At 39.5% G+C, this 19,223-nt stretch overlaps 1 protein-coding gene across 4 annotated transcripts in view; it reads left to right on the plus strand.

Annotated features, from left to right (window-relative positions):
• DIS3L2 (DIS3 like 3'-5' exoribonuclease 2) overlaps positions 1-19,223 on the plus strand; it is a 373,065-nt gene that overhangs the window by 63,415 nt on the left and 290,427 nt on the right. For all 4 annotated transcript variants that reach the window (XM_054477505.2, XM_054477506.2, XM_054477507.2 and 1 more), the window contains exons 4-5: positions 2,385-2,438; positions 8,081-8,182. In XM_054477505.2, the coding sequence (XP_054333480.1) occupies positions 2,385-2,438; positions 8,081-8,182 (156 nt within the window). The remainder of the gene's footprint in view (positions 1-2,384; positions 2,439-8,080; positions 8,183-19,223) is intronic.

The following is a 19,223-nucleotide window of genomic DNA, read 5'->3' on the forward strand; positions in this document are numbered from 1 at the left end:
CATCAGGGAACAGCCAGGTTTCAATTAAGGTGAAGAATCAGGAGCATCCGGAGAAGAGATGGAGGCTGTGGGATCCTCACTGATCAAGTTCCAGGCCTAGGGAAGTGCTTTAGGAAGAAGATGGGAGATGGGCAATTGGGTCAGGTTAGGGGATGGCTATAGAAATGAAAGCCTTGGACTTTTGTAGGTAAGACAAGAGATCTGTGGGAAGTATCCTTTAGTTAAAAGACCATTTGTTTTTGACAGACTTTACTGCCAGCTGCTTCTCTCAGGCTATAGGAACAACTCTGGTCTGCTGCGGAGCTTTGTGGGAGTTTCTGCTTTCTTAGTGTGATCTGCATTCTCTCAAGGGCTCTGTTTCCAAGGTCCAGTTCTTCAGAGTTATGCTCCAGTCAAATTTGCAAATGCTATTGTGGAACCAGGTTTCTATTCTTCCTTGTGTGCTTTTGTGTATATTGGGAAGTTTGGGATAGAGAATCAAGGGTAAAATCTTCAAGGTCATCTTAACATCTTTTCTTTTAAATAGAGCCTGGATGCAGCCTTGAGCAACCTGTCTCTTTTCCCTGGGCCCAGCCTGGCCTGTCTGAGTGCCCTGCAATTAAAGGCATTTTCAAAGCTAGAGGCATTCTGATCTCTATACTTGTTCATATGCTAACCATTCATTGAGCGACAAGGGATGATAGAAGAATAGGAATTGAAAAAAAAACTTAGGCCAGAGAAAAGCATCTGGAATCAGAAAATGAAATTGTTAAACATTTAATTTCAATGAATTGACTTTCGTTTGTTTGGAGTCTCTTCCCGTCACGAGACTGTAAACTCTGTGATGGTAGAGACTGTCTGTTGTTAGTCTCCCCTGTACCCCCTCACTTGACATGGTGCCTGCCATGCTATTCGTTAGGAAATATTTGTTGAGTGAGTGGATGAATATTTAGGTTAAATGTAAGTTTTTTCCCTCCTTCCCTCAACAAGAAACAGCTGTCTAGAAGTGGATTTACTGTGACACTCTTAACAAGGGACTGGCCTTGGGGAGCTTTGCCAACCTTATCTCCTGGTCCCTCCCTCTTCTGTGCTAGGCAGAGTTATCGCACAATGGAGAAGAGTTAGTGAGTGCCCTCTTAACCACTTTTGCTAACACAGTGTCCTCTACTATACTTCTCATCTGATTTATTTGCAAATTTTGCTCTTCTGTAAAGGACTAGGTCAGATACCATCTCTGAAGCCTCTTCTGGTGCCCTCGCTATGAAAGTAAGCTGTACCTCTGCTTTGTGTTTTCCTTTAAAATAGGGATTGAGCTTAGTTAATCATTATCTTCTCCATCAGTGTGTCTCAGGGTCTTGAATATAGTCCGTACTCAATAATTAATTGTTGAATTAAGGACTGAATGATCATTTGTAGTAGTCTATTTGAGTGTTCATGATATTGTAAACTGTGGCATGGACATTTGTAATTTAAACATGGTACAGTGCAGAAGGAAATTATTTTCTGCTTTATTTTATTGCCTGTTTTGTTAATTATGTATCTTTGAGTCTTTAAACGTTTTAGGGGGAAATGTTATTTAAAACACTTTCTCAAGATATCCTTTGAGTCTGGCTGTTAGAAAAATAACTGCTTCCATCCATGTGTTCCAGTGGCCTGAGACTACAGCTGGAACCTGGGAAGCGTTACAGCTTCCTGCAAGAGCCTGAAATACTGAACTGCTATTGAAGAGGCCCCCACCTGCACCCCTGTGTGTAAATAGAAGCAGACCCTGATTTGGTGCTGGAATAACATGAAGTTGAAGGCAGACTGGGTGGCCTGGCTGTTGGAGCCAGGATTCCAGTTTGCATTAAGAGCTGGTTATGGACCATTTTGAATTATTGACTCTTCAGCTCTGCAGAGGGGCCAGAGTAAAAAATAATGCATCCAGTTTCATAAGGCTCAGTATCTAGGTTGGAAATCAACCTGTATCACTTTGAAAATTGTCACAGAAACAAGCAATTGTGGAAAGATCTTGAAACTGGGAGAAAAAAAAGGCCTCTATATAGTGAGGCACAATCCCTAGGTAATCTTGTTTGTAAAGTCAAGGTTTAAATTTGAAGGCTAGCATATAGGGGCACCTAAAATCCTAATAGTTGCCACTTTCCCACTCTGTGCCGAGCTCTGTTGTTCCTTACCTTTGCTTGTTCACACCAAGGTGCCAGTCTAAGCTTTCTGTTTTTGATAGAACCCTCTATTTCAGATATCAACATAAATTGTGTTTCCTGCATTTAATGAATAGTTATTATACATCTGTTTTCTCAATTGACCTGTTTAATTTTAAAACTTTTTATTGGAGAATAACATACATGTGGGAAAATCGTGAATATATAGCTAGATTTTCACAAACTTTATTTTTTGTTTTAAAGGGTGTATTGAGAATTAATCCAAAGAAGTTTCATGAAGCCTTCATTCCTTCCCCGGTAAGTTCAATAAATCTATAATAAACTTAATGTCACATTTTATTTTTTAGATGTGCTCTGAAACTGAAATAATATATTCTAACTAAAAAGCAGAGTAGTGAAACAAAATTGACGATGGGCAAAGATTTGTTTCAAATTTAAATAAACAAAATTTTCTTTTGGTTAACAACCCCTTCTGTCAGTCTTAAAATCGCATACCAAATGAAAGGGATGGCATTTGTTACAAGGCTGCAAAGAGCAGCTGGACCCAGGCAGACTACCCACCAGTTCGTGTAACTGGACGCCCTTGGTTTATGGCTTAAAAGGATTTATAGTTTTTTCCACTGATTTAAGTTAATCTTTCCTAAACAAATATGCTATCTACTTTGGATCTACTGCATGAGCTAATCTGAACATTTGTCCAAAAATAACGTGTAATGCTTTTTTTTTTTGGTGGGGGTCAGAGTTTCTCACTTCACTTTCGTGCAGGTGATAGAACTTTGTACAAAGCTCTTTACCGTTGGGTCTTTAGACCCTTTCTTACATTTATGACTCATTTTAAGAGGCTCTTTCCACTTAAATCAAGTTTACACTGACATATAGTTAGCAGCAGTTCTCTAGAGAAGGTTTGATTGAGCAAAGCTGGGAGAGCAATATTCTTAAATTCCTGACCTAACTTTTCCAGGATAACATAAATAGAATAGCTATAGAATCACAGATTTTTCACAGTGAAAGAGACCAAACTTATGCTCATAGATGATGAAATGGAATACATATATTTTAGTTAACATATTTTATTATTTTAAATGACAGTAAATTTAGTGAGAATATAGGTTCAGTCATGTACTTTATAAATGTTATTATTACAGATTGAGCACTCCTGATTTGAAACACTTGGGACCAGAGGTATTTTGGATTTAGAATTTTTTTTTTAAATTTTGGAATATTTACATTACATACTTTCACTGAAATCCAAAATGCTCCAGTGAGCATTTCCTTTGAAGGTCTTGTCAGTGCCCAAAGAGTTTTATATTTTGGAACATTTCAGATTTTATATGCTCAAGTGATATTATTGTTATTGTTACAGTAACCTTATGACCTATTCTCAAGCTCAGTTTAGTCCTTTTCCCCTGCCTTCTGAAATCCAGGGACTCACATTGCATCCAAGTTCAAGTCTTACCCATTGAATTAGATAAAAGGTATCACTGACATTCACATTATTCTTTCTCAGTCATATTCTGTTCCCGTTAGAGAAAATGGCATATGTCTTGACCCTGAAACTTGAGTTGTAAAATTGGGTTGTAGAATTGAAGGTCAGCTTTGAGGTGGTAACTTGGCTGCAAGAGCAGTTCTCACATATACGAGAAGTGCAGTTTACATATGTGTTAGTTTCCAGAATTTGCTCATAAGCTTAAATTTACATCCAGGAATCATAAAAACTACCCATGAAAATCTCTCAGGAAGGTGCTATGTTGGAGACGGCTCAGTACGTCCTGCATAACCAGTGTTTTTTTCCCATAAGAAAGCATGACTGTTTCTTCAAGAATATACCAGTTGAAGGAACTTGATTGTGTTAGGAGCCCTCATGTATGAAAGACAAAGATTTTTAAGCATGAAAATGTCACTCAATGTAGTAAGTTCATCCTGAGAGACAGCTGGGAACTGGGTATATTCAGACCTCTTGTCTCTTGTGCATGCTTAAGTTTGCTCTTATTGATTGGAGGGATAAGGGGAACTACAGCATTTTAAAAATTTTGTGGCTTCCTCTCTTCCCTGATTACATGGTATAGAATTTCCCTAAGTTAAATCCCTATTGGGTTGGCTCCTAGCAAGTGTGGGACCTAGGACAGAAGTAGAAAAGAAGGCACACATACCTTAAATCAAATATTGAAAAGTAAGACATCAAAACCACCATCAAGTAAAATATATTATTCTATATATTCCATGTAGAAATAGACAAAGTCTATTCCTTGCCAAATACACCTTCATATACCTGAGTTCAAATGTAGAATTCTCAGATATCTTGCAGCTCCATGCTGAAACATGGCTTCACCTCTGGCTTGCCCCTCTTCCCTTCTCAGTGCTAGCTCCCTGTCCCCTTGTGACTCCCTTGCATTCAGTGAGGGCCCTTTCATGCACAAACGTGGGCATCCTGTCCCATGTATCTAAGCTATGTCCATACCCATTAGAAATACCTGCCATTGAGCGGAGGCATCCCCGTTGAGGGGGTGCCTCCGGTGGTGGGGAAGTGCCTGTGTATGTCCTGGAGGTAGGCTTGGGGCTGCTTATTTTAGGGAAGCACATCCATTTGGCCCTGTGAACTCCTTGTCTGATGGGGAGGGGTGTGGCTGGAGCAGGGCCAGAGCAGAGGTCCTATGGTTCCTGCAAGCTAAATTCATGTAATTTACATCTGCAAATGATGTATCTCCATGGTGTAACCTGGCTTGTTAAAGAAAGCTAAGACACAAAAGCAAAAGGTGGTGATGTTTTAAAAGCTCATAGTTGTTCTCTTACTTAAAATTGTATTCTTACTATGTCATATTTAGAAATTTTTAGACAGTTGCGATATTAGGATTGGCTTATTCCTATGCCTCTTTTATTCTTTTATTTGGCTCCTGCTTGAGTTGTAATATTGTCTCAGAGAAAAACAATTCACCTCTAGATAATTAAGAATAGATCATAAGAGCTACCAATCAAGGCCCATTGCAAGTGATTGTAGACACTCTGGTTTTGGACACGGGAACAGTTCTACATTCTTGCTTTGTGGGTTTCAGTTTCCAGAAGCATTATAGAAAGCAATTGAAGAGGGCAATAATAGAGGCAACAGATTACTCATACATAAAGCCCACAACCACCTGTGGTCTAGATTTCTGAGTATACGTAGCTCATATCCATGTCAAATATGAACTTGTATGAACTGGAAACTTGACTTAGGTTCATTATAGCTTCTACTGATAGAAAGTTGATTTTCATTTTATGACAAATATAAAATATATGGGATGAAAAATGCCTGCAGATAGACTGGGAAGTAGAATGTCAGAACCGGGGCCTAATTGTTACTGGCTTAAGCTAGGAGCATAAAGGCAGGAATGAATATGAAAGAAGATGAGGCTTTTGCTCTGACAGTAGGACATACAGTGGCCTCCTCATTTGTAAAATGAGGGGATGGAGTAAATGTTGTCTAATGTTCCTCACATTCTAAAGTTTTTAGAGAGACAAAAATAGAGATTTGTTTAAATTATTAAGGTTTGCTCTTACTGACTCTAAAAATGGTTGTGAATTTACACAATGTCATTTGCTATGCTAAAATATCTCCCTAGGTCAACAGGTGAAGAACAGTGAATTAGTCATCAGGTATAAAATAATACTTTGTTTTGGGGGAACTTGACTTAGGTTCATTATAATTTCTACTGACAGAAAGTTGGTTTTCATTTCATGACACATCTAAACTATACAGGATGAGTAACTTATGTGTACTTGCTAGTTTTGTGAGGTTCTCGATAAAAATGAAATACAGAATGTGAGTAAAATCATGTGACTTTCAAGCAAACCAAGATAAAATATTATTGTCATGCCTTTTATCCTATTTGGGGATAGGGTAAAGAGGAGAAAATTGATCAGATGGAAAAACCTGTCATTCTTAAAAAGCACAGTTTCTATTCTGAATTATGTAAATCTAAGAAGCCCTCTAACTTTTTAATGCATCGTGTCATAGGAGGCACCCTTTGTACAGCGGTGGAATTTCTTTTTGGTCCAAAGGGAACTGTTCCGTCAATGAAGGATGCTGTGACCATCGTGGCATATTTGTGTTGTCCTCCTTCCCCCAGTCCTCTAAGTCTTTAGTCTGATTACCACATGCCCACCTCCCAATTCCATTATTTTTCCTCCAGGGAAGTTCATTATCTATTTTTCTTTCTTTTTTTTCTATTATCTATTATTCTTTCTGATGGGTAGAACAAGACTTCTGGCATTCAAACAAAGAGCTGAAATCTTTGGCCTAAAAAAGTGATTAAAAGAGATGACTCAAACTTTTAATATTGAGCAGTTCCCAAGCTTAGTGTCTTTAAAGTAAGAGATTCAGCGACAGATCAGTCTTCTGAATGAATCAAGGAAGAGCTGAGTATGATGCAGTAGCTATAGATTTTTGTGTTGTCTGAGGTTCAACTCAGCCCTGCTTTCCTTGGTTTCTTGGGATTGTAAGGTGACAGTACTATCATCCCATCAATCTGAAATCTCTGCGTTGCCAAAGGGTGGTTGTAGCTGCTTATAATAGAGGCATTTCATTGCATATGTTTGACACATGAGTATGGGTTAGGGTGACCTCCAAACAGCCCACTTTTCGTTCCAAGGAGGTCTGAGAGATCCTATTGCTTTTTGAATTGCAAAAGGCAGCAATAGATGGTGATGTGCCTTATTTCTGTTGTTCTCTCTCTGTTTACTGGCTGTCTCTTCCAGATCTCTCTGAGAAGCTTGTCAAGAGGTCAACTACAGTCATGTTTTGTGGCTAACACAGTAGCTTTTCCTCAGGGATTAGGGTGGGGTCAGTTTTGGCAGAGTGTGCAAGCCACAGCTGTCAACCCATAGCTAAACTGGAAATTGAGCAGAAAAACTATTCTAGAAGATCTCTAATGGTTTGTAAGTGGAAGCTGTAAAAAATGCTGAGTGACTAAAATCTGCCCCCCACCTTTTTTTGATTTGGTGATGTTGGGATGTTAATTTTAACTTTAACCAAAATTTCATAGTAATCACCTTCAGTCCATTGAGAGTTATGTTCAATCTTATCTATGTCAAGTGTCTCTATTAGAAAAATTTGAGTGATGATGTTCCAGACTCTTTTGCTGTCACCTCCTGTAAGAAAAAATATTTTACTTCTTTCTTATTCTCTGAAAAAGAGCACATCGTATAAACTTGTAGAGAATAGAAGGATAAGAGTACATGTTTGTTGGTGAAACATTTTGAAAATATTTCGTTTTCTCAGGAACCCTGACTGCTGGTGAAGGCCTGCATTTCCTTAGCTATCTTGTTTATTTAAAATTACAAAGTAATTTGGCTTACTAAGAAGACTCTGGCACCTATTTAAGCCAAGAAGTTGACACCTGGGGAGTTCACTAGGGGGCCACATTACTTAAAGTGGGTTGTTTCTGAGTGAGTGAGTGAGGATGAAAGTGTCTGTATCTTGTGTTCATTGTCTGAAGTTCATGGTGGTCCTAAGTCAACAAGGTTGGTAGAGTGTGAAGATGCGTGATGAATCTCATATTACATCTCTTTCCTTCTCTTCTTTGCCCTCTGCTTAGGTCTCCATAAAAACAACCACAATTTATTCTCTCTGCCACTTTCTTGGGGGGCATTATGAATTTGCTGGTTTCCTCCTAGAGAGTCCAAATCTTAGAGCCATTGCTACTCCTGCCCTCAGTTTGTTTTCTTGGGGGAGATTATATGTTGTTCCTCTTCTGTTCTCTTGCATACCTTCTATTTTTATACTTTCTTGATATGTAAAAAATTCATTTAGTATTAAAAAGGTATCAGCATGCTTTATTTAATACAAAAAAGGATAACCTAAGAATAGCTTGCTGTTTTCTATTTCAGTTATGAAAGCAGGCAATCTGTTTTTTGCTTTATGTGTTTTTAAGCTCACTATTGTTTTATTTCTTTTTCCAACCTAGGATGGTGATCGAGACATTTTTATTGATGGGGTTGTTGCTCGTAATAGAGCCTTAAATGGGGATCTGGTGGTCGTGAAACTGCTTCCCGAGGAGCAGTGGAAGGTGAGTTAAATTTTCCCTTTCTAATTACAGATTTCTTAGGGCCTTTCACATTCCATGGTGCACCAACAAGGCATCATAAACTGGAGGAGTCACAGACCCCTTAGGCGCTGTGGTAAGATGGGGTGTAATCTTGGAAGCATGCTACTGAATGCTTGGAACTTAGAAGCATCTGCTGGGCAGATTGCTAATTAACTGAGTTCTCCTTGCTCTCTCTCTAGTGATCCATCCTCCCTATCACATGCCTTGCACTGGTCTTTGGTATTCTTTTGAATAAATACTGAGGCCCATTCAAACTTGGTATGTATTATTTTCCTCCATCCTATGCAGGGAGAACTAGAAAGACAAAGCCATGGAGACAGTGGCAGTCCCCACGCATTTCTGCTGCCTCCAGTGGAAAACCCAGGCAATACATATGGAGTTCTGTTGGCCCAGTTTGGTGATTGGGTGCCTTGGCAGATAAAAATAGTTTGTCTGTGTTTTTATAAATCAGGGATTTAGTGGCAGAAGAAAATGTTTTTAATATGAGATTATTTTGGGTTTCAGTCTCCATCTATGTCTGTTAATTGGAAAGGAAGATATGGTTTTAGTTTTGATGGTTTTAAATAAAAGTAAGGATCAGGCATTGGAATGATGTGTGGTGACAATATCTTTGAATTGTCATGTAGGATTGGAGACTTATGTATCTAAATCTGAATTTGTCTTCATATCATTTGTTTTATTTGGCTTTTTTGTTTTATTTATTTGAAGAATTTGATGTCTTCTTCAATAATACGTGTTATAGATGTATCTAAGTCTGAATTTGTCTTCATATCATTTGTTTTATTTGGCTTTTTTGTTTTATTTATTTGAAGAATTTGGTGTCTTCTTCAATAATACGTGTTATAGAGTAGTGACCAAAAGTATGGGCTTTTAGGTTAGGCTACTTAGATTTGAATCTCATCTCTGCCATTCATCTCTATAACTATGTGAATTGTACAACCTTTCTGCTGCAAATGTCTCATCTGTAAAGTGGGAATAATCATGGTATCTACTTCTTAGGTTTGTCATGAAAATTAAATGAGAATACATGTAAAAATTTTAGAATAGTGCCTAAAAATCTTAGAATGGCAGGAGCTCAAGAAATGTTCTTATTAGCTTTTCCAAAAAAGATGTGATGTGAGGAGTACCATTTTATCTCAGAGCTTTGTTGAGGCATACATTCTTTTTAATCTGATACAGCTAAAGTAATTGAGTTATAGCTATATGCCAGGTATTCATAGGGTGTAGGGAATTCAGTAATGATTAGGATTGACGTAGTTCTTGCCCTCATGGAGCTTATAGTTTAATGGGGAGTGCAGGTAGGAAAAGACAGATACTGATCACACTTATACAAATTTAAGTGTAATTTTTATTAGTGCTGTGAAGTGCAGGGTTTCTTTTTTTTTTTTTTTATTATACTCTAAGTTCTGGGATACATGTGCAGAATGAGCAGGTTTGTTACATAGGTATACATGTGCCATGGTGGTTTGCTGCACCCATTAACCCATCATCTACATTAGGTATTTCTCCTAATGCTATCCCTCCCCTTGCCCCCACCCCCCGACAGGCCCCATTGTGTGTGATGTTCCCCTTACTGTGCCCATATGTTCTCATTGTTCAACTCCCACTTATGAGTGAGAACATGTGGTGTTTGGTTTTCTGTTCCTGTGTTAGTTTGCTGAGAATGATGGTTTCCAGCTTCATCCATGTCCCTGCAAAGGACACAAACTCATTCTTTTTTATGGCTGCATAGTATTCCATGGTGTATATGTGCCACATTTTCTTTATCCAGTCTAACATTGATAGGCATTTGAGTTGGTTCCAAGTCTTTGCTATTATGAATAGTGCTACAATAAACATATGCGTGCATGTGTCTTTACAGTAGAATGATTTATAATCCTTTGGGTATATACACAGTAGTGGGATTGCCAGGTCAAACGGTATTTCTAGTTCTAGATCCTTGAAGAATCACCACACTGTCTTCCACAATGGTTGGACTAATTTACACTTCTGCCAACAGTGTAAAAGCATTTCTATTTCTCCATATCCTCTCCAGCATCAGTCGTTTCCTGACTTTTTAGTGATCTCCATTCTAACTGGCGTGAGATAATATCTCATTGTGGTTTTGATTTGCATTTCTCTAATGACCGGTGTTGATGACCTTTTTTTATATGTCTGTTGGCCACATAAATGTCTTCTTTTGAAAAGTGTCTGTTCATATCCTTTGCCCACTTTTTGATGGTTTGTTTTCTTGTAAATTTGTTTAAGTTCCTTATAGATTCTGGATATTAGCCCTTTGTCAGATGGATAGATTGCAAAAATTTTTTCCCATTCTGTAGGTTGCCTGTTCACTCTGATGATAGTTTCTTTTGCTGTGCAGAAGCTCTTTAGTTTAATTAGATCCCATTTGTCAATTTTGGCTTTTGTTGCAATTGCTTTTCGTGTTTTAGTCATACAGTCTTTGCCCATGCCTATGTCCTGAATGGTATTGCCTAGGTTTTCTTCTAGGGTTTTTATGGTTTTAGGTCTTACATATAAACCTTTAATCCATCTTGAATTAATTTTTGTATAAGGGGTCCAGTTTTAGTTTTCTACATATGGCTAGCTAGTTTTCCCAGCACCATTTATTAAGTAGGGAATCCTTTCCCCATTGCTTGTTTTTGTCAGGTTTGTCAAAGATCAGATGGTTGTAGATGTGTGGTGTTATTTCTGAGGCCTATATTCTGTCCTATTGGTCTATATATCTGTTTTGGTACCAGTAGCATGCTGTTTTTGTTACTGTAGCCTTGTAGTATAGTTTGAAGTCAGGTAGCATGATGCCTCCAGCTTTATTGTTTTTGCTTAGGATTGTCTTGGCTATACGGGCTCTTTTTTGGTTCCATATGAAATTTAAAGTAGTTTTTTCTAATTCTGTGAAGAAAGTCAATGGTAGCTTGATGGAAATAGCATTGAATCTAAATTACTTTGGGCACTATGGCCATTTTCACAATATTGATTCTTCCTATCCATGAGCATGGAATATTTTTCCATTTGTGTCCTGTCTTTCCTTGAGCAGTCATTTGTAGTTCTCCTTGAAGAGGTCCTTCAGATCCCTTGTAAGTTGTATTCCTAGGTACTTTATTCTTTTTGTAGCGATTGTGAATGGGAGTTTGCTCATGGTTTGGCACTCCATTATTGGTGTATAGGAATGTTTGTGATTTTTGCATGTTAATTTTGTATTCTGAGACTTTGCTGAAGTTGCTTATCAACTTAAGGAGATTTTGGGCTGAGACATTGGGGTTTTCTAAATGTACAATCATGTCATCTGCAAACAGAGATAATTTGACTTCCTCTCTTCCTGTTTGAATACGCTTTATTTCTTTCACTTGCCTGATTGCCCTGGCCAGAACTTCCAGTACTATGTTGAATAGAGTGCTGAGAGAGGGCATCCTTGTCTTGTGCCGGTTTTCAAAGGAAATGCTTCCAGCTTTTGCCCATTCAGTATGATATTGGCTATGGGTTTGTCATAAATAGCTCTTACTATTTTGAGATATGTTCCAATACCTAGTTTATTGAGTGTTTTTAGCATGAAGGGGTGTTGAATTTTGTCAAAGGCCTTTTCTGCATCTATTGAGATAATCATGTGGTTTTTGTCATTGGTTCTGTTTATGTGATGGATTACATTTATTGATTTGCATATATTGAACCAGCCTTGCATCCCAGGGATGAAGCCAACTTGATCGTGGTGGATAAGCTTTTTGATGTGCTGCTGGATTCGGTTTGCTAGTATTTTATTGAGGATTTTCGCATTGATGTTCATCAGGGATGTTGGCCTGAAATTTTCTTTTTTTGTTGTGTCTCTGCCAGGTTTTGGTATCAGGATGATGCTGGCCTCATAAAATGAGTTAGGGAGGAGTCTGTCTTTTTCTATTGTATGGAATACTTTCAGAAGGAATGATACCAGCTCCTCTTTGTACCTCTGGTAGAATTCGGCTGTGAATCCATCTGGTCCTGGGCCTTTTTTTGGTTGGTAGGCTATTAATTACTGGCTCAATTTCAGAACTTGTTATTGGTCTATTCAGGGATTTGACTTCTTCCTGGTTTAGTCTTGGGAGGGTGTTTGGGAAGAATTTACCCATTTCTTCTAGATTTTCTAGTTTATTTGTGTAGAGATGTTTATAGTATTCTCTGATGGTACTTTGTATTTCTGTGGGATCAGTGGTCATCTCCTCTTTATCATTTTTTAATGTGTCTATTTGATTCTTCTCTCTTTTCTTCTTTATTAGGCTGTCTACTGGTCTATCTATTTTGTTAATGTTTTCAAAAAACCAGCTCCTGGACTCATTGATTTTTTCGAATGGTTTTTCATGTCTCTATCTCCTTCAGTTCTGTTCCGATCTTCATTATTTTTTGTCTTCTGCTAACTTTTGAATTTGTTTACTCTTGCTTCTCTAGTTCATTTAATTGTGATGTTAGGGTGTTGATTTTAAATTTTTCCCGCTTTCTCCTGTGGGCATTAAGTGCTATAAATTTCCTTCTGAAGACTGCTTTAGCTGTATCCCAGAGATTCTGGTACATTGTGTCTTTGTTCTCATTGGTTTCAAAGAACTTATTTATTTCTGCCTTAATTTCATTATTTACCCAGTAGTCATTCAGGAGCAGGTTGTTCAGTTTCCATGTAGTTGTGCGGTTTTGAGTGAGTTTATTAATCCTGAATTCTAATTTGATTGTACTGTGGTCTGAGAGACTATTAAGATTTCCGTTGTTTTGCATTTGCTGAGAAGTGTTTTACTTCCAATTATGTGGTCAGTTTTAGAATAAGTGTGATGTGGTACTGAGAAGAATGTATATTTTGTTGATTTGGGGTGGAGAGTTCTGTAAATGACTATTAGGTCTTCTTGATCCAGAGCTGAGTTCAAGTCCTGAATATCCTTGTTAATTTTTTGTCTTGTTGATTTGTCTGTTATTGACAGTGGGGTGTTAAAGTCTCCCACTATTATTGTGTGGGAGTCTAAGTCTCTTTGTAGGTCTGTAAGAACTTGCTTTATGAATCTGGGTGCTCCTGTATTGGATGCATGTATATTTAGGATAGTTAGCTCTTCTTTTTGCGTTGATCCTTTTGCCATTATGTAATGCCCTTCTTTGTCTTTTTTGATCTTTATTGGTTTAAAGTCTGTTTTATCAGAGACTAGGATTGCAACCCCTGCTTTTTTTTGCTTTCCATTTGCTTGGTAAATATTCCTCCATCCCTTTATATTGAGCCTATGTGTGTCTCTGCACGTGAGGTGGCTCTCCTAAATACAGTACACCGATGGGTCTTGACTCTTTATCCAATTTGCCAGTCTGTGCCTTTTAATTGAGGTAAGATTTAGCCCATTTACATTTAAGTTTAATATTGTTTTGTGTGAATTTGATCCTGTCATTACGATGCTAGCTGGTTATTTTGCCCATTAGTTGATGCAGTTTCTTCATAGTGTCAATGATCTTTACATTTTGGTTTGTTTTTTTTGCAGTGGCTGGTACCAGTTTTTCCTTTCCATATTTAGTGCTTCCTTCAGGAGCTCTTGTAAGGCAAGCCTGGTAGTGACAGAATCCCTCAGGATTTGCGTGTCTGTAAAGGATTTTATTTCTCCTTCACTTGTGAAGCTTTATTTGGCTGGATATGAATTCTGGGTTGAAAATTCTTTTCTTTAAGAATGTTGAGTATTGGCCCTCACTCTCTTCTGACTTGTAGGGTTTCTGCAGAGAGATCCACTGTTAGTCTGATGGGCTTCCCTTTGTGGGTAACCCGACCTTTCTCTCTGGCTGCCCTTAACATTTTTTCCTAGATTTCAACCTTTTTCCTTCATTTCAACTTTTCATTCATTTCTGACAATATGTGTCTTGGGGTTGCCTTTCTCGAGGAGTATCTTTATGATGTTCTCTGTATTTCCTGAATTTGAATGTTGGCCTGTCTTGCTAGGTTGGGGAAGTTCTGGATAATATCCTGAAGTGTGTTTTCCAACTTGGTTCCATTCTCCCTGTCACTTTCAGGTACACCAATCAAACGTAGGTTTGGTCTTTTCACATAGTCCCATATTTCTTGGAGGCTTTATTTTATTAAGTTGATCTTCAGTCTCTGATATCCTTTCTTCTACTTGATCAATTCATCTACTGATACTTGTATATGCTTCACGAAGTTCTCGTGCCGTGTTTTTTAGCTCCATCAAGTCATTTATGTTCTTCCCTAAACTGGTTATTCTAGTGAGCAATTCCTCTAACCTTTTATCAATGTTCTTAGTTTGCTTGCATTGAGTTAGAACATGCTCCTTTAGCTTGGAGGAGTTTGTTATTACCCACTTTCTGAAGCCTACTTCTGTCAGTTCGTCAAACTCATTCTCTGTCCAGTTTTGTTCTCTTGCTGGCAAGGAGTTGTGATCCTTCGGAGAGAAGAGGCATTCTGGTTTTTGGAATTTTCAGCCTTTTTGTACTGGTATTTCCTCATCTTTGTGGATTTATTTACCTTTGGTCTTTCCTGTTGGTGACCTTCGGATGGAGTTTTTGTGTGGTGGTCCTTTTTGTTGATGTTGATGCTATTGCTTTCTGTTTGTTAGTTCTTCTTCTAACAGTCAGGCCCCTCTTCTGCAGGTCTGCTGGAGTTTGCTGGAGGTCCACTCCAGACCCTGTTTGCTTGGGTATCATCAGTGGAGGCTGCAGAACAGCAAAGATTGCTGCCTCCTCCTTCCTCTGGAAGCTTCATCCCAGAGAGGCACCCACCAGATGCCAGCCGGAGCACTCCTGTATGAGGTGTCTGTTGACCCGTGCTGGGAGGTGTCTCCCTGTCAGGAGGCACAGGGGTCAGGGACCCACTTGAGGAGGCAATCTGAGGAGGCAGTCTGTCCCTTAGCAGAGCTAGAGTGCTGTGCTGGGAAATCTGCTGCTCTCTTCAGAGCTGACAGGCAGGAATGTTTAAGTCTGCTGAAGCTGCACCCACACCCGCCCCTTCCCCCAGGTGCTCTGTCCCAGGGAGATGGGAGTTTTACCTGTAAGCCCCTGACTGGGGCTGCTGCCTTTCTTTCAGAGATGCCCTATCCAGAGAGGAGGACTTTAGAGAGGTAGTCTGGCTACAGGGGCTTTGCGGTGCTGCGGTGGGCTCCACCCAGCTGGAACTTCCTGGTGGCTTTGTTTACACTGTGAGGGGAAAACCGCCTACTCAAGCCTCAGTAATGGCGGACGCACCTCCCCACCAAGCTCAAGTGTCCCAGATTGACTTCAGACTGCTATGCTGGCAGTGAGAATTTCAAACCAGTGGATCTTAGCTTGCTGGGCTCCATGAGGGTGGGATCCGCTGAGCTAGACCACTTGGCTCTCTGGTTTCAACCCCTTTTCCAGGGGGGTGAACGGTTCTCTCTCACTGGTATACCAGGAGTCGCTGGGGTACGAAAAGAAACTCCTGCAGCTAGCTCGGTGTCTGCCCAAACAGCTGCTCAGTTTTGTACTTGAAACCCAGGGCCCTTGTGGTATAGGCACCCGAGGGAATCTCCTGGTCTGAGGGTTGCGAAGACCGTGGGAAAAGCATAATATCTGGGCCAGAGTGCAGTGTTCCTCACAGCACAGTCCCTCACGGCTTCCCTTGGCTAGGGGAGGGAGTTCCCTGACCCCTTGCACTTCCTGGGTGAGGTAACGCCCCACCTTGCTTTGGCTTGCCCTCCGTGGGCTGCACCCACTGGCTAACCAGTCCCAGTGAGATGAACCAGGTACCTCAGTTGGAAATGCAGAAATCACCCACCTTCTGCATTGGTCTCACTGGGAGCTGCAGGCAGAAGCTGTTCCTATTTGGCCGTTTTGTCTGGGAATCCTCTTTTTTCTTTTTGAATTACAGTGAACTTTCCTAGTTCAGATCCACCTCCCAGCTTCATCCCCAGTTGCTGCCAATTGTTGATATAGTGTCCTCCCTGAATTCCTTGAAAGCATAGCTGAGGGCTGGCTTCATGTTCTAGGTATATAGGTTGATTTAGGTCACTTTGTGTTTTCTTGAATCTAGCATAGTGTTGACCAGGTCCAAGAAGATAAGAGAAGTGTATTAGGGCCAGGTCAAACCAAAGGAAACATTCCTAGAGGTCATTTGAGGGAGTAAAGAGGCAGCATTGTAATGAAGAAGAGCCAAAGAAAGAGCAGAAAGATGGTGGCATCTTTTACCCTAAGACGTGACAGTGGTAGAATAGGGAGAAGCAGAAGAATGGTTAGCAAGTTGGGTGGGTCTAGAGCAGACCAGAGCAGGTATAGGTGCTGACCTGTTGTACAGTAGGCATGGAAAGCATACAGTAGAGCACCAGTGTAGCTCTACAAAAGTGGATGAGATTGCTTAAAAGAGCAAGGCCGAGTAACCTGGCATCCTTTCTGCCCTTGGACCCAGGCAAGAGATGGCCAAAATAAGCAAACATATGAATAAGTAAGTCAGTTGCATTGTTTTCCTTGTTTCTCACCCCCTTTATTGATAAGACAGTCAGCACAGCCTTTCCTGTGCTGTTAGAAGTGCTCTTGCTTCGGGCAGGAAGTCTAAGATGATGGGGTAGATTGTTGACCAAAGCTTGGGGGTAGGTTGAGGGTTAAAGTGTTTGCTGTTGTTGAGGTCTGGAGGAAAGGTTTGGGACTTGAGCATTCTTGTTTCTGCCTTGGTGCCTTTTTTTCTTGGACAAAAATCTGTACCTCTTTTAAAACTCAATACAACAAAGTTGTGTTTTTCCCTAGAGGCCTAATTTTATGAATTTCTAGGTCATAAAATTAGCTTAGTGCTATCTACTTCTACAAACTGTTATCTGTTTAACTAGCTCCTACAGAGGGGCTGCTGGCTGCCTCTGAAGCTTTCAGAAGATTTGAAATGTAGAGGGTAGCCCCGGGTTCCTTATTATTTTGTTTCTGTGGAGCTCCTGAGAGTCTTCACAGTGGCTGCCTGACAATTGCTTTTTGTATTAAAGTCAGCCCCATTAGGTACGTCTCTCAGGCCTCATTAGTCACAATATTTCACAGCTTCTCATTCTGAAGTGGGGGAGTTCTGTTGTCCTTAGCCCACCTGTGATAGTTGTTGGTGACAGGGTCAAAGTAGGGAGAAGAGAATATTCGGACTGTCATCAAGAATCCCTGACGTCTAGAATATAAACATCTCCAAACATACTGGCCAATTGTCTTACAGGTTTGTTAGTACAAAAGCATATTGTTATCAAAGGAATCTGTAGTCACTAGCGTGAGCCAATGTGGATTAATTGGATTATTCATCTTTGCTTCTTTCTGCTTGTTGTGCTCACTCCTCTTGGGTATGTAAACTACAGGGCTTTTGGGGTTTTAGAAAAACAACAGTTCTTTTCGTTATAGTAGTAAATAGTCAATTTATTTCACAGCATGATTTTTGGCAAAATAGATAGCTGTATGAGTATCAAGCTGTGAGGCAATAATGAAAAATAATTTACTCTTATGTAACTCTTTGAAGTTCAGATTCTTCCACATTTTTACTGTCTCCTTATACTTTTTATTACAGACATCTAATGAAAAATAGTTGAGGAGCAGATGATAGTTTCTTCCTTTGTCAATTGGAATATTAAGGTACTGTGAGAGTAAGTGACTGGTTTGAGGACCGAGAGTTTTTGGCAGAACCAGGGATAGAATCCAGATCTCTTGACTTTCAGCTTAATATCCTTTTCCTCAGATTTTCAAAGTGGAGATCATGTCCCCAAATGGTTAGGAAGCATTGATCCTGACAGTTCTGCCTGGAGCAGTTCAAGGTACCCAGTGGCTTCTCATCTACCATTCATCCTGCCCTGTGTTAGATTCTAGAGATACAAACTAGAATAGGTCACAGGCTTTGCTCTTAAGGAGTTCATAGGCTGGTTGGGAAGAGAATGGAAACAATTATGGTATGGTTTGCAGGATGGAAACAGAAATACCACATTGTTATGGGAGAAACAAACTCTATTTGAAAGAATTGGGGAAGACTTCATAGAGGTTACATTAGAGCTAAGGTTTAAAGGATGGGAATAGAGAAAGAGAGAGGATTTGTTTTATTTCAAGATGAGAATGATTTGGCAAGAGATGATTGTGAAAATTTTAGGTTTCAGGGAGGCATGTATGGATCAAAGCTTTCTCTTCCTCCTATGCTATTGGCTGAGTACAGCAGCCCCTCTACTAACTCTCCCAGACACTGGAAGAAGTAGGGGGCTCCTAACTCTTCTGAGGATCCTGCCCTCAAGGGAAACTGAAAGGGGGACCATGGCACCCTTTTACAGAGACTCTTCGAACATTGCTGCCAGCTCAGTAAACTCTTGTTTGCCATTTATTTGACCTTTGCCCTGCTTCTTCCATTCTCTTTCCCTTTTTTTTTATCACGTTCACCTCCCATAACCATAGCCCATACTTGTCTTTCATCTTTTGGTTAACCATAATGAATTTATTCTATTATTTTCCTTCTCTTAATACCCCAATATGGTAAATTACAAATATGCATATATAAACCCTGTGGGTGCTAATAGCAACTGCTATTAGCAGTTGCTATTACAGTACCTGTGTACCAGGTACTGTATTCTGTGCCTTGTACTATTCTTTTGTATGCTGTTGTCTCTATCCCAATTTTGTGAATGAGAAAACTGGGGCTTGGTTTAAACATCTTATTTAGGGAACATATAACTAAGGAGTAACAGAGTGGGATTCAGATTTACATCTCCTGGCTTCATGATCACACTGTTATTTGTTATTCCAGAGATATCGAGGAGAGAGTTATTTGATCTGTAGACAGATATTGTCAGTGTCATAATAATTAGCACACATTTAGAAAATAAAAATATATGCTTTAGCATTAGGTAATAGGTAATATCTTAAGTTGCCATCATGGATAAAGAAGATGACTATCAGTTGACATAACTAAAAGCTTTGTGTTAGTCTCAGAAAATAAACAATTCAGAAAATATTAATTAGAATTCTAGTGGTTGTATCTTAGGACTGGAGAGGTATGATAGGACATTTTGGAGACAGGTATTGAGAATGAGGGAGAACCTTAACAGATACTTGCCCTAGA

Source organism: Pongo pygmaeus, chromosome 11 (genome assembly GCF_028885625.2).
Source record: "Pongo pygmaeus isolate AG05252 chromosome 11, NHGRI_mPonPyg2-v2.0_pri, whole genome shotgun sequence".
Lineage (NCBI taxonomy): Eukaryota > Metazoa > Chordata > Mammalia > Primates > Hominidae > Pongo > Pongo pygmaeus.